Source organism: Amblyraja radiata, chromosome 4 (genome assembly GCF_010909765.2).
Source record: "Amblyraja radiata isolate CabotCenter1 chromosome 4, sAmbRad1.1.pri, whole genome shotgun sequence".
NCBI lineage: Eukaryota > Metazoa > Chordata > Chondrichthyes > Rajiformes > Rajidae > Amblyraja > Amblyraja radiata.
In genome coordinates, this window is record NC_045959.1 from 62,908,823 (window position 1) to 62,923,138 (window position 14,316).

Below are 14,316 nucleotides of genomic sequence, written 5' to 3' on the forward strand. Positions count from 1 at the left end.
AGTATGAAGAAACGACCCGGTCTGAAACATCAGTTATCCATGTTCTCCAGAGATGCAGCCTGACCCGCTGAGTTACTCCAATAAATTGTATATTTTTTCCTGAAGAGGTCCTGTCACATACTCTTAACTCCATCTCTGTTATTTTGTTACTGTACTTTAGTATTTTTTTGCACTGCTTTAGATTGCATTATAATATTTGCGCCATTCCACTATTTTGCACTCGTCATTCCATTTATTTTCCTATTTATCATTGCTGTTACGTATACTCTTTACTCCATGAGCTTCATGCATACAAGGAATTTCAATGCTTCCTGGTATATATGACAATAAATCAATCCAAATTAATCTCCTCCAGACGCCAAGAGATGAAAGGCCTGGGCTAATTAAAGCTCCCAATCATCAATAAATAGTCAAGAATACACTACTACTTATTCTCGAATATTCTAGACTTACAGAAAATCAAAATCTTGGAATGTTACAGAGCCGAGATCAAGGATCAGAACTAAAACTGAAGCATTGCTAGGTCAAGACCATAAACCCGATTAACAAGCATATGGATGAGAGGAAATGGAATTTGAGGCAAATTAGATCATGTTTGTGTGCAACATTTGGGATATATCTACACTAAAGTCGGGAAGGTTAAATGCAAAATAGCTGAAGATGTACAGCTTCAAGAGTGTGATTCTCCAGATATTTAGTACAAGCAATAAGAGTTTTGAATAGCATACTTGGCCAAGGCACAAGAAACTGCAAATGCTGAAATCTTGAGCAAAACCCATAGTGCTCGGGGAACTCAGCAGGTCAGGCAGCATCTGTGGTGAGGTTGGACACTTGACGTTTCGGGTCAGAACCCTTCTTCAGACTTAACTGCCTGGATCAAATTCTACCTTACTGATACAGAATTCCACAGCTCATTTAAAATTGGAACAAACGGGGTTGAGATGGAACTAGCATGATTGAATGGTGGAGTAGACACGAATGGCCTAATTCTGCTCCTAAATCACAGCTTATGAATTTATGAACACAAATAAAAATATTATGGGTACCAGATATCTTAAAGATTAAAGCAAAAATACTGGAAATGCTGTACATATTCAGGAAATCCATGGGGAGAAAAATTAAATTAAAAAGTATAACACAACAGGAGAGATCTGACCTCCCCCCCCAACCCCTCCTCCTTCATTTGAATATCTCCTAATGACCTTGTGTGATTCAGGTTTATGCTTATCCTGACATCAAAAATTAATGACGTATAATATGGGCAGTTTTGAAGATACAGTAAATACGTATAGGGTGATTTCACGGAAGGTCACTGGATCATAGATCCTCACCCACGTGACCGCAAAATCCAACTGGGGTACAAGCGTCACTTCCGGTACATGTTATTGATGCTGAAAACGCGCACTTTCACACCCGTTAAAAACCGTGAAAACGGCCCGTTTTTGAGCTGTAAATAACTGTGCCAGTCGGGGTGACCGTGAGACACAGTTATCTTACTTTACAGTCCAGAAGATAGATAAAAACGAAGGTAAATACAAGAGGGAGCTGAAGGGGCAACAACAGCGGAAGTGTTTAGTGGACATTCGCCGTGGAGATATAAAGATCGAAAATATCGGGAATTATCGCGTTTGCTCGCTGCATTTCACCAAAAGTAAGGCATTATGTTTTATCTTTATTCATTTGTTATATGAAAAGTTTTAAAAGTGAAAAATCCGTCAGTAAAATTGCAAAATCGCCCATGGTTCTCAGGTGGGTTTTAACATGCAAAATGAAAACGCTTCTGAAGCTACATTTACCATTTAAATAATCGTAAACTATCAATGCGTTTTGAAATAAATTTTACTCAGATGCAAGCTAAGGAATGGGATAATTGTCAGCTGTTAATTGGATAATAATAATAAAATGTCCTGATTTTGTCCAATTAACAGCTGACAATTATCCCATTCCTTAGCTTGCATCTGAGTAAAATTTATTTCAAAACGCATTGATAGTTTACGATTATTTAAATGGTAAATGTAGCTTCAGAAGCGTTTTCATTTTGCATGTTAAAACCCACCTGAGAACCATGGGCGATTTTGCAATTTTACTGACGGATTTTTCACTTTTAAAACTTTTCATATAACAAATGAATAAAGATAAAACATAATGCCTTACATTTGGTGAAATGCAGCGAGCAAACGCGATAATTCCCGATATTTTCGATCTTTATATCTCAGATTCAGATTCAATTTTAATTGTCAGTGTACAGTACAGAGCCAACGAAATGCATTTAGCATCTCCACGGCGAATGTCCGCTAAACACTTCCGCTGTTGTTGCCCCTTCAGCTCCCTCTTGTATTTACCTTCGTTTTTATCTATCTTCTGGACTGTAAAGTAAGATAACTGTGTCTCACGGTCACCCCGACTGGCACAGTTATTTACAGCTCAAAAACGGGCCGTTTTCGCGGTTTTTAACGGGTGTGAAAGTGCGCGTTTTCAGCATCAATAACATGTACCGGAAGTGACGCTTGTACCCCAGTTGGATTTTGCGGTCACGTGGGTGAGGATCTATGATCCAGTGACCTTTCGTGAAATCACCCTATAAGAGTACCGGGGAACAGTAAAGAGTCACCGCCTATGGAATGTGTGTTGCAGAAAGTAGCAAAAGTGGCACTTGATACAGTGCAAATTAATTCAACTATCAAATATACCGAAATGCAGATAGATGCTTTAAAATAGATCAACAATTCATAAATTAGGGGAAAATATATTTTAAATGTTCTCAGTACCAAAGTCATGTCATCTGTAAAAAGAGGGGGAGAGAGGGGGGGAGGGATCGAGTTAAAATCTCATGTCAATGACCTTTCGTTGGTGGTCTAATTCTCTCTCTCTACAGATGTTGTACAACGTTCTATACCCAAAATCATGTTTATTTCAGATTTCCAGCAGCCACTGCATTTAGATTTGTTTCCGAAATTTAAATTAATTTCAATGTTGTGGAAATAATAAGTGTGAATTATTAATTTATTGTTAGAAACATAAAAGGATTGGAAGCTGCAGAAAAGAGAACGAGCCTCACTGCATACCCGAGTTAAGGATTACTAACAACTTCCAATTAAAAGAGAAATCACTGGTTTTCAATAAACATTTAACCATGGAACATTTGGCTTGAAAATGTACAACGTGCCCAATCCATTAAAATGGAAGGAAATATTTTGTGAACAGATGTTCACTTCTGCCAGAAGGACATCAAATAGTCATATGCGCAATTACAAAATAGTCCTGTATCCCCAGTTCACTTCATTTTCTTTCACGGTTTATAAAGCAAAACGGGCGCATCATTCACATTTTAAGATTTGCATCGTAAAATCCGAGGTTAGGATTAATCTATAGAAAGCGCTGTCGTCAACCAAACCAGAACCCAATCAATGGACCTTCCCCAATAGCAGAAAGTTATTGCTGGTGAGCAATTTTCAGCTCCCCGTATGTTTCTTTAGCTCACCCCCATGTGTGTGTAAGGCGAGGTATGTTTTTGTTTTTCTACGCTCAAAACCATTACTGCCTCTTTAACAGAGTCGGAATAAGCATAAACGTGAATCACACAAGGTCAACGGGAGATATTCAAACGGGGAGGGGCTGCATTCAGATCTCTGCCCGCTGTGTTCAGAAAACGTCAACGCGCTTGTTCAAAAACAATGTGCATGCATTTGATCGTTTTATTTTACCTAGGAATTCACAGCAGAGTTAAAAGACCAACTTGCCATACCTGAAATCTCTCTGCAGCAAAAGTTACTGCTGTTTTTTTCCTCCAAAATTGTCGTTCTTGAGAGATTATGAGAGAGAGAGAATGAAAATGAATTGAAACACTGTTCCCGTCGTGTCGACCCTGCTACTAAACCACGATCAAGTGCGTGAAAGTGAGCTCAGGAGAATGGCACAAAGCCATCTTCATCCACTCGTTCACCTACCGCTCTCTTTCACACGCACGCACCCTTTCCCCTTTTGTTTCTCCTTTCTTTGTCATTTGCTTTCCTTTCGTCCCCCCCAAAACAATTCTTCCCCATCTACCCATCTTGACAAGGCGCTACAATGATGTCGGTGCCGAGTAATATTAATGCACATCTCGTCACTGCTAATAATCGTCCCAATCTGCGGAGATAACAAAAACAGCAAACAAGAAACCATATCTCGGTAAGAAATCCGAACCGACCTGAAAGATTATTTGGGGATTGCAATCACGGCCATTTCCATGGCAAATGTAACAACGCTAAGATTCCATTGAGAGCAAAAATGTCGGCATGATAGGAGATTTTTTTATTTGGGGTGTATTCAAATCATGCTAAATCTTATAGGAAAGCCACGGAGCAACGACACGGCCATGTATCTTTAGCTCCTAATCACCGAGCCAGAAATATCACTATCTTCAAACAGTAGTCGCAAACGACGAACCATAAGCTCCAAACTTGTGTTTAATTTCTATGTGTCGCTATGATATTAAAAAAAAAAACCCCTGCGAACAGTTACCCTATTACACCAATAAAACCTCACTACATTTTTCATCAACAAGGGCTTGATGTGTTGTCTTCCTTAGAAGGCGGACGGAATTGCGTGCGTCTATGTTGTAAATGCTATTTTTAATTTCAATCCCCTTCAAAATGCGACCGCAAACTTAAAAGGAAAAGTCAAAATCTCTTTATGAAGTAATGCCAGTTCTCGGTATAAATGTTTTCTTTAAAACAAGTTCCTATATTTTAACATATTAATTTCAAAACAAAGCCAAGGAACCAAAAGTGTCTACTTACAATTGTCTCGCAGACGTGCAATAACCAAAGATGAAAAATAAACTGGTCCACACTCAAATTAAGGACATTAAATTTGGCGTCGGTATAAATCAGTTTATTCCGGCCATGGAAGAAACACAAATCTCTCCACATTCAACGCTTGTCCTGCAGTAACCTAGCTTCCACTCAAGGTCCAAGCACAAAGAAATTGGAGGAAAGAAAATGACATCGACCGCGCTCAATACAAATGTAGCGAGCGACCCCATTAGCAACCAGCACGATCAAAGGCACGGTGTCGCAGCTCCCGCCTGCAGTATTTTCCCTTCACGCATGTGGCGTTAGATTCCGCAAACAGCAAACAGTGGAGTAACCATATTTACCCAACTTACATTTTCCTTTCAGGTGAATGTGTGCCCGTTTCCCTGCGAGTAGCGTAGCGTCCGATGATGATTTAATTGCCCCCTTTATTTTTTTCTGCCTTTACAGCAACGCTAATTTTTTGGATTAGACGTCCTGTGTGTGTGTGTTTTACGATTGGAATTGTACGCTGCTCTGCGCCACCTAAGGGTCTTTGGTCGACGGTCAAACGCAAATCAACGAACGGAGCAGTGTGACACAACCTGGCTCTGAGCTCCTCCATCAATCTCACCGAGGGGAGGGGAGAATACGCTGGCAAACCCTGCGAGCTTTCTTTCATTAAAGCAGCATCTCTCTGCGTTTGACTATGTTCGTCGTTGTGATATTATGTGTCAGTTTAATGAAATACAGAGGATGGAACTGTGCGGCCAAAGTTGTTGTAAAATCAACATTCGATTCGTTCTCCTCTGATCGGGTGGTTTGGTCTCATGGTGTTACGGTTCGTTTCGTCAAAATTCCACCACGCAAGCCGGACTTCGAAGAGGTAGCTCCACACTGAGACCAATGAAGGTATCGGCAACTTGAAGGGCAACTGAGTAGCAAGGCTGCCTGGAATAATGGCATTTTTGTGAACACTGCCAAATATAACCCGAATGGATGTATGTACAGCCGCTGTGAATGTCGGAAGAGTTTTTGCGCTGTTCTTGTCTTGTATGTATTTATTATTCTGAATAAAGCTCAGTTGGGAAAACAACTGTAAGGGTAACCGACGCGTCCAAATATACATTCTTGATTTCATATTGATATATTCAATTTTAAAAAAGGATGACAATTCAATTCTAAAGGGATTTTTCGTTCTTCAAATAAAGGCAATAAACGTGAATATAAGTCTTAATGGACAGCTCGTCTCGTTCAACAAAGCACAAAGAGCTCAAGAATCTCAGCGGATCAGGCAGCATCTGGGGAGAGAATGGATAGACGACGCTTCCGATCGGGACCATTATTTGGGACTGATTGCAATTACTCATCTCGTTTCTCATGGAGAATGCGGCTGGCTGACAGAATGTTCGTACGTCTGCTCAAGCCATTTGGCAATTTATCAGTGAGGTACCTAAAAAGTAGACAGACACAAAATGCTGGTGTATTTTAGAGTGAGGGAACTCCTCCCTTGACTCTGTCCAGAGATCTCCTCCGTCGACTCTGTCCAGGGTTAGTCAGAGATTCACTTGCACCTCCACCAACCTCATCTAATTTCACAATCACAATAATACTTTATTAGCCAAGTATGTTTTGCAACACACGAGGAATTTAATTTGCCAAGTCAGTCAACGGAACACACAAAATACATTTTAACATAAACATCCACCACAGTGACTTCTCCACATTCTTCACTGTGATGGAAGGTAAAAAAAAGTTCAAATCTCTTCCTTTCCAGGAAGGACATTTGAGGAAGGGCATTCTTTAATATAGAGGGAGTGTTCTTCCTCAAATTAGGAAGTAGTTGAGATAGTGGAAGCAGGTACTATAACAGTATTTAAAAGACACTTGGACAGGTAAATGGATAGGGAATTTTAGAACCTTACAGACCCAGAAAAAGTGGGACCATCTTAGATTGTCATCTTGGTCAGCATGAATGAGTTGGGCCGAGGAGCCTGTTTCCATGCTGTGACTCTATTGAGGTCTCAATCTCCATTGCTGACATTGATTCCTGACTCGGCATCCTCCCCACCATACTCTACTCCCGGGGTTCATTCACCACCACAGCGGACCCTTGTGATCCAAGATTGAATCCGGATCTTTAACCAACTTATTTTCCTCTGCCTGCTCTACAGTGGCATGGAATATGCTAGCCGTCCTACTGCATGTTGAGCTTTGTCAACAGTTGAAATTTTGCATTGGCAAGCCTTCAAACAAATAACTCATTGAATTATTTTTGTCTCACTGCCAATAATATGCTGTTGGACTACAGGAGATGCTGGAATCTAGAACAAAAACAAACTGCTGGAGCAACTCATGGGCCGAGCAGAATCTGTAGGAGAAAAGGACTTTTGGGTTGAGATTGGCAATGGTTTTGGATAATTATTGTCACGTGCCCCAAGGTACTGATTGAAAAACTTTGAGTGCTATCCTGCTAAATCATCCACTGCTGTTTACAATCAACCCACACTTATGTACACAGGTAGCTCAAAAAGGGGAACAAGAGGACAAATAGAGTTACAGTGACAGGGAAAGTGCAAATAAAATAATGTGCACTTTGGGTGTATATTCTTTGGATTTTTGATCATGAGGGGGCATGACAAAAAAGATACTGAGATGTTTTCACTCATTGGAGAGCCTCAAATCAAGGGACAAAGTTACAAGATCAGGAGTTGATCAGGAGATCAGGATTATATAAAGTGAAAAATATAAATTTATTTTCACAGAGTGTAGTGAATTCTCTACCCCAGAGGGATGTGGGTGGCATCAGAGAGGTTACACAGTCAGAACCTTTTGTCGCAGGGTGGAAATGTCAAATGCTGGAGGGCATAGCTATAAGATCAAAGGGAGAAAGTAGGCTGATGGGACGTGCTGCAAGGGATAGTGGTGGAAGCAAGTACAATAGTGGTGTTTAAGAGGCTTTTAAATAGATACTAGACCAAGTGGGACCCTTTGGGTCCCATGTTCACACGGGACGGCTGGTCCCCCAATGCAATATTCCACCTCTCCACCAATTCCAATATTGTTGGCCAGTGGGGGGTGGGGGGTTTTCTGGAGCGCTAGTATGGGTGCTGTGGGCCGAAGGGGCTGGTTTCCAGAGGGCGAGTATGGATATTGTGGGCCGAATGGTTTCTTGGGCTGGCAGCTCGGTCACTCGGGCCTGGTGGGCTAGCAGCTCATTCACTCGGGCCTGGTGGGCTGGCAGCTCAGTCACGCGGGCCTAGTGGGCTGGCAGCTCAGTCACTCACGGTTGGTGGGCTGGCAGCCGACTCACTCACGGCTGGTGAGCTGGCAGCCGACTCACTCATGGCTGGTGGGCTCACATACACACACACCCTCCATCCCACACACACTCCATCTCACAGAAACAAATACTCCATCTCACACACTCACATACACACCCTCCATCTCACACACACACCCACCATCTCTCACACACACACACTCATACCATCCATCACACACACACACACAACATATATATGACAGTAAAACTCTCTTGAATCTACTCACGCAGTTGAGAGCGGCCTCTCCCCTGAACGGGACTACCGCAGTGAGCAAGGCGTGTGGAATGAGCGCTTCAGTTCAATTCAGTTCAAGCAGCACAGTGCAGACCAACCCTTCAATTCAGTTCAAGCAGCACAGTGCAGACCAACCCTTCAATTCAGTTCAAGCAGCAGAGTGCAGACTAACCCTTCAATTCAGTTCAAGCAGCAGAGTGCAGACCAACCCTTCAATTCAGTTCAAGCAGCACAGTGCAGACCTACTCTTCAATTCATTTCAAGCAGCACAGTGCAGACCAACCCTTCAATTCAGTTCAAGCAGCAGAGTGCAGACTAACCCTTCAATTCAGTTCAAGCAGCAGAGTGCAGACCAACCCTTCAATTCAGTTCAAGCAGCACAGTGCAGACCTACTCTTCAATTCATTTCAAGCAGCACAGTGCAGACCAACCCTTCAATTCAGTTCAAGCAGCACAGTGCAGGTCAACCCTTCAATTCAATTCAAGCAACACAGTGCAGGTCAACCCTTCAATTCAGTTCAAGCAGCACAGTGCAGACTCACAGTTCAGTTCACTCACTGCGTAAACTCACAGTTCCGGACTCAACTCTCACTCACGGTCTTCCGGGGTGACTGACTCACGTCCGGCCTCTGGGGCTTCGTTCTCCTGGCCCCCCCCCGGAAGGGGCGTTACCTTCATCATGGGGACTGACAGGCGAGAAGACCAATCTGCTGATCTTACAATTTTTTTAACATTCATAACTTTTTTATTATTTCACCGATCGGAAAAAACCTTGGGGCAGTTGGAGCAGAGGAGGACGGTGAGTAAGAAGGCGAAAAATCATAGCGATATAGGGTAGCGTTTTTTCTATATATAATATTTTTATTAGAAGCATATACATATCGTAAGCAAAACACATTTTGTTTATCAATTACATATTGTTAATAGCTGGGATCCCAGCTATCAAAATAGCTGGGGTCCTCGTTTATCAATTACATATTAACACAGCTTCTATTTGTTTATTTTTTTTATAGATAGAAAGAAAGGAAAAAAAAGATGAAAAAATAGAATAAATTACTAATAATACAGCTTTGGAGATAGGTCCGTATATTATAAAACGTAACTATTCATCTAATCTTGGATTCAAGTTTCAGTCAGGCTTCTGTGCTGGACCAATTTACCCTTTCATAAAATCAATAAATGGAGACCATATTCGAGCAAATAATTCTGGTTTGTCAATTAAGACAAGTCTAATTTTTTCCAAATGTAAGGTCTCTGACATCTCCATAATCCACATTTTAATTGTGGGGGTTGTAGGGTTTTTCCAAAATTTTAATATTAATTTGTTCCCAATTATTATACTATAATCAAGGACATTTATTTGGCTTGTTGTAAATTTTAGGCTTTGTTCTGATTATTCCTAATATTATTAGTTTTGGATCGGGATCCAATTGGATATTAACAACTTCAGAAATAATTATAAAAATATCCGTCCATAATTTTTTAATTTTTATACAATTTACAAAAGTATGAGTTAAATTAGCCTCTGAATATCGACATTTGTCACAGATAGGGGAGATATTTGGACAAATTCTATTTAATTTTGTTTTAGAGTAATGCAGTCTATGTCGTACTTTAAATTGTATTAAAGAATGTCTGGCATTTAACGAGCATTGATGTATATGTTGTAGACTTTAATCCCAAATTTCTTTCATTATAGGTTGAGCTAATTCATTTTCCCATGCTTCTCTATATAATTCCGTCGACAGGACCTCACTATCTAAAAGAGTATTATAAATGTGAGATATTAATTTATCAGTATTAGGATGTTTATTCAAACATTCATCAAGAGTCTCTGGCTCTCTAGTTCTATATTCTTGTCTATGTGATTTAACATAATATCTCAGTTGTAAATATCTAAAAAAAATATTTAAATGTAGTCCATAATTCTGTTGTAACTCCTGAAATGAAAGAAAAATACCTTTTCTATAAAGATGTCCCACCATTTTAATTCCATAATATTTCCATTGTACAAAACCTTTATCCAACACAGAGGGTTTAAATGAAGGATTGTTTACAATGGGGAGAAAGAGTGATAAATTATCCAATTTTAAAGTCTTTTTTAATTGTTTCCAAATTCGTATACCACTATATATTATAGGATTTTCACTATAAGTTTTTTTATTCAGTTTTGTGGGAGCTAACAGAATCGAGCCAATTTCAAAAAGCAAACAATCGTTCTTTTCCATCTTTAACCAGTCTGGTTGCTGATCCATATCTTCCAACCAGAAGTTCATATTTTTAATATTAACTGCCTAAAAGTAAAATTAAAAAATTGGTAAAACTAATCCTCCATTCGTCTTGGATTTACATAAATGTTTTTTACTTATTCTGTGGTTCTTATAATCCCAAATAAAACTTGTGACAATAGAATCAACTTAAATATCAACTAATCAACTTTTTTTGGGAGATATATCGGGATTGATTGAAAAAGATACAGTAATTGCGGAAGAAAAATCATTTTTATGGCATTAATTCTACCGAGCATTGAGATGGGAAGTGTTTTCCAATACTAAATATTCTTATGCAGTTTATTAAGTAAAGGCGGAAAATTTAATTTAAATAAAGAAGTATATTTCTTAGTCACATAAATTCCTAGATATTTAAATTTTTTGTTGACTATTTTAAAAGGAGATTGTTGCAATGTATGTAGGTTAAGTTCCGTTATTGGCATAATTTCACTTTTGTTCCAATTAATTCTATATCCCGAAAATAAGCCAAATTGAGTTATAAGATTTAACAAGTTTGGAATGATGGTTTCTGGATTTGTAATGTATAGTAATACATCATCTGCATATAAAGAAATTTTATAACTGTATCTTTAGTATTATACCCATATATTTCTGGGTGGACTCTAACATTTTCTGCCAGTGGTTCAATAGCAAGGGCGAATAATAATGGAGATAACGGGCATCCTTGTCTACAACCTCTAGATAAATTAAATTTAGTTGATAACATTTGGTTTGTCAATATCCTAGCTGTTGGGTTAGTATATAAAAGCTTAACCCATGTGCAGAACTTCTCGCCCAGTTGCAAATTTTCCATCACTGAAAATAAATAGGGCCATTCCACCTGATCAAATGCTTTTTCAGCGTCTAACAAGATGACTGCTAAATCTATATTAGCTATTCTATTTGAATATATAATGTTAAATAATCGTCTCAGATTATAAAATGAATAACGTATTGGAATAAAGCCTGTTTGATCGGGGTGTATTAATTTATGAATCGCTAAACTTAATCTATGGGCTAAAATTTTAGTTAATATTTTCTGATCAGTGTTTAAGAGAGCAATTGCTCTATATGAACCTGGGTCCTCAAGGTCCTTATCTGTTTTTGGTATAAGTGTTATTGTTGATTTGTTTAAAGTTTCTGGCAGTTTCTGTTGAGTAAAGGCGTAATTATATAATGTCTGTAGGCACGGAGAAATCAGGTTATAAAATTTTAAATTAAATTTAGTGTTTAAGCCATCAGGGCCTGCGGCCTTTCTGTTTTTTAAAGATCAATATCTTTTATTGATATTTCAGCACCTAATAATTCCCTCTCTTTCAGATCTAAACCTGCAAGATTACATTTCTGTAAAAATGATTCCATTCTTGCAGAAAGCTCTGTTGTTTGGTTGAATAAAGTGTTTGATAATATTGTAAAAATCTGTCATTGATATCCTTGGGCAATGTTAGTATTTCTCCCATATCTGATCTAATTTTATAAATTGTTTTTTCCCCAACCAGTTTTCGGAGTTGACGAGCTAATAGTTTTTGTGGTTTATCACCACATTCAAAGTGTAGTTGTTTAGTATGTTGATAAAGTTTTATGATTTGATCTGAATATATTTTGTTTAACTTATATTTAAGTGCAGCAATTTTATTGGGTTTTATCATAGAGGGCGCGGCCGCATTCTCTATATCTAATTGCCTTATTTCCATTTCCAATACCTGTTGTTTAGCACAATTATTTTTATTATGAAAGGCTTGTGAGGAGATTAATGCTCTTCATACAAATGCTTTGAATGTTTCCCAGAGAAGGGAGGCAGATGTTTCAGGGCGGTCATTGGACTCGAAAAACATATTGATCTGTGTAATAAGATATTCGTGACATGCTTTTTCATTTAAAATTTGAAGGTTAAGTCTCCATTGTGTCTGCTTCTCGGTCATTCCATTTAGTTTAATCACAAATGTTCAAGGCACATGATCCGAGATTATAATATTATGACTAGACTAAGTGGGACCCGTTGGGTCCCAGCATCACACGGGAGGGCTGGTCACCAACGCAATATTCCACCTCTCCACCAATTCCAATACTGCTTGCCAGTGGAGGGGCTGTCTGTTGCGCTAGTATGGGTGTTGCGGGCCGAAGGTACTGGTTTCCAGAGGGCTAGTATAGACATTGTGGGCCGTATAGATGCTTGGGCTGGCATCCAACTGTTGCAACGATTTTAAAAGCCAAGCCAAGGCAAACAATTGGGCTGCAGCCACCCGACAACCAAAATTCATTTTGTGAACACAAACTTTTTAAAAAGGCAAGGCAAACAATTGGGCTGCAGCCACCCGACAACCAAAATTCATTTTGTGAACACAAACTTGTTAAAAAAGGCGAGACAAACAATTGGGCTGCAGATACCCGACAACCAAAATTCATTTTGTGAACACAAAATTGTTAAAAAGGCGAGGCAAACAATTGGGCTGCAGCCACCCGACAACCAAAATTCATTTTGTGAACACAAACTTGTTAAAAAGGCGATGTAAACAATTGGGCTGCAGCCACCCGACAACCAAAATTCATTTTGAGAACAGAAACTTGTTAAAAAGGCAAGGCAAACAATTGGGCTGCAGACACCCGACAACCAAAATTCATTCTGTGAACACAAACTTGTTAATAAGGCGAGGCAAACAATTAGGCTGCAGACACCCAACAACCAAAATTCATTCTGTGAACACAAACTTGTTAATAAGGCGAGGCAAACAATTGGGCTGCAGCCATCCGACAACCCAAATTCATTTTGTGAACACAAACTTTAAAAAAAGGCGAGGCAAACAATTGGGCTGTAGCCACCCGACAACCAAAATTCATTTTGTGAATACAAACTTTTTAAAAAGGCGAGGCAAACAATTGGGCTGCAGACACCCGAAAACCAAAATTCATTTTGTGAACACAAACTTGTTAAAAAGCGAGGCAAACAATTGGGCTGCAGACACCCGACAACCAAAATTCATTTTGTGAACACAAACTTGTTAAAAAGGCGAGGCAAACAATTGGGCTGCAGCCACCCGAAAACCAAAATTCATTTTGTGAACACAAACTTGTTAAAAAGGTGAGGCAAACAATTGGGCTGCAACCACCGGACAACCAAACTTCATTTAGTGAACACAAACTTGTTAAAGAAGGCGAGGCAAACAATTGGGCTGCAGCCACACGACAACCAAAATTCATTTTGTGAACACAAACTTTTTTAAAAGGGCTGCAGCCACTTTACAGCCACATCGAGGGGACTCACCGTGGAGTAGACATGCGTTCAGTGTTATTCGCAGCTCAGAGAGCCGTGATCCTCTTGCTTCCTGGGTCTGGCAGAGACTGAGTGAGGCATGACACTTCCGGGTTTTATAGTCCCTCCCCCTGCCGCCAGTGGGGGCAGCAGAGAAAATGGGGAATTTTGTAAAAACATTAATATTTTTCTCATTTTTCATCGATGGGAAAAATCCTCTGGTCCCGGAAGGCGGAGGGGGGCTCTGAGGGAGGTGGCCATGACGATCGTAGGTGGTGGCGTTCTCTCGGAAATCGCGCCACAGTGGGCCAAAAGCAGTCAAGATCAGACTTTTAGTAATATAGATATTTCGATTTATAAGCAAATGGGATAAGTTTAGAGTCTACTAAAAAGTAGTCTATTCTTGAATGGGTTTTATGTACCGGTGAGTAGAATGAATATTCTCGTCCGGATGGGTTTTT

The 14,316-nt window shown here is 39.6% G+C and overlaps 1 protein-coding gene across 8 annotated transcripts in view; it reads right to left on the reverse strand.

Annotated features, from left to right (window-relative positions):
• Nucleotides 1-5,270, reverse strand: part of greb1l (GREB1 like retinoic acid receptor coactivator) — a 254,492-nt gene extending 249,222 nt beyond the window's left edge. For 4 of the 8 annotated variants that reach the window (XM_033019626.1, XM_033019627.1, XM_033019625.1 and 1 more), the window contains exon 1: nucleotides 4,782-5,109. In XM_033019626.1, the coding sequence (XP_032875517.1) occupies nucleotides 4,782-4,913 (132 nt within the window). In that variant the 5' untranslated portion in view covers nucleotides 4,914-5,109. Of the gene's footprint in view, nucleotides 1-4,781; nucleotides 5,110-5,149 lie in introns of those variants that run through there. The other 4 variants (XM_033019632.1, XM_033019629.1, XM_033019628.1 and 1 more) reach the window with 3 other exon arrangements.
• Between the last annotated feature and the right edge of the window lie 9,046 nt (nucleotides 5,271-14,316).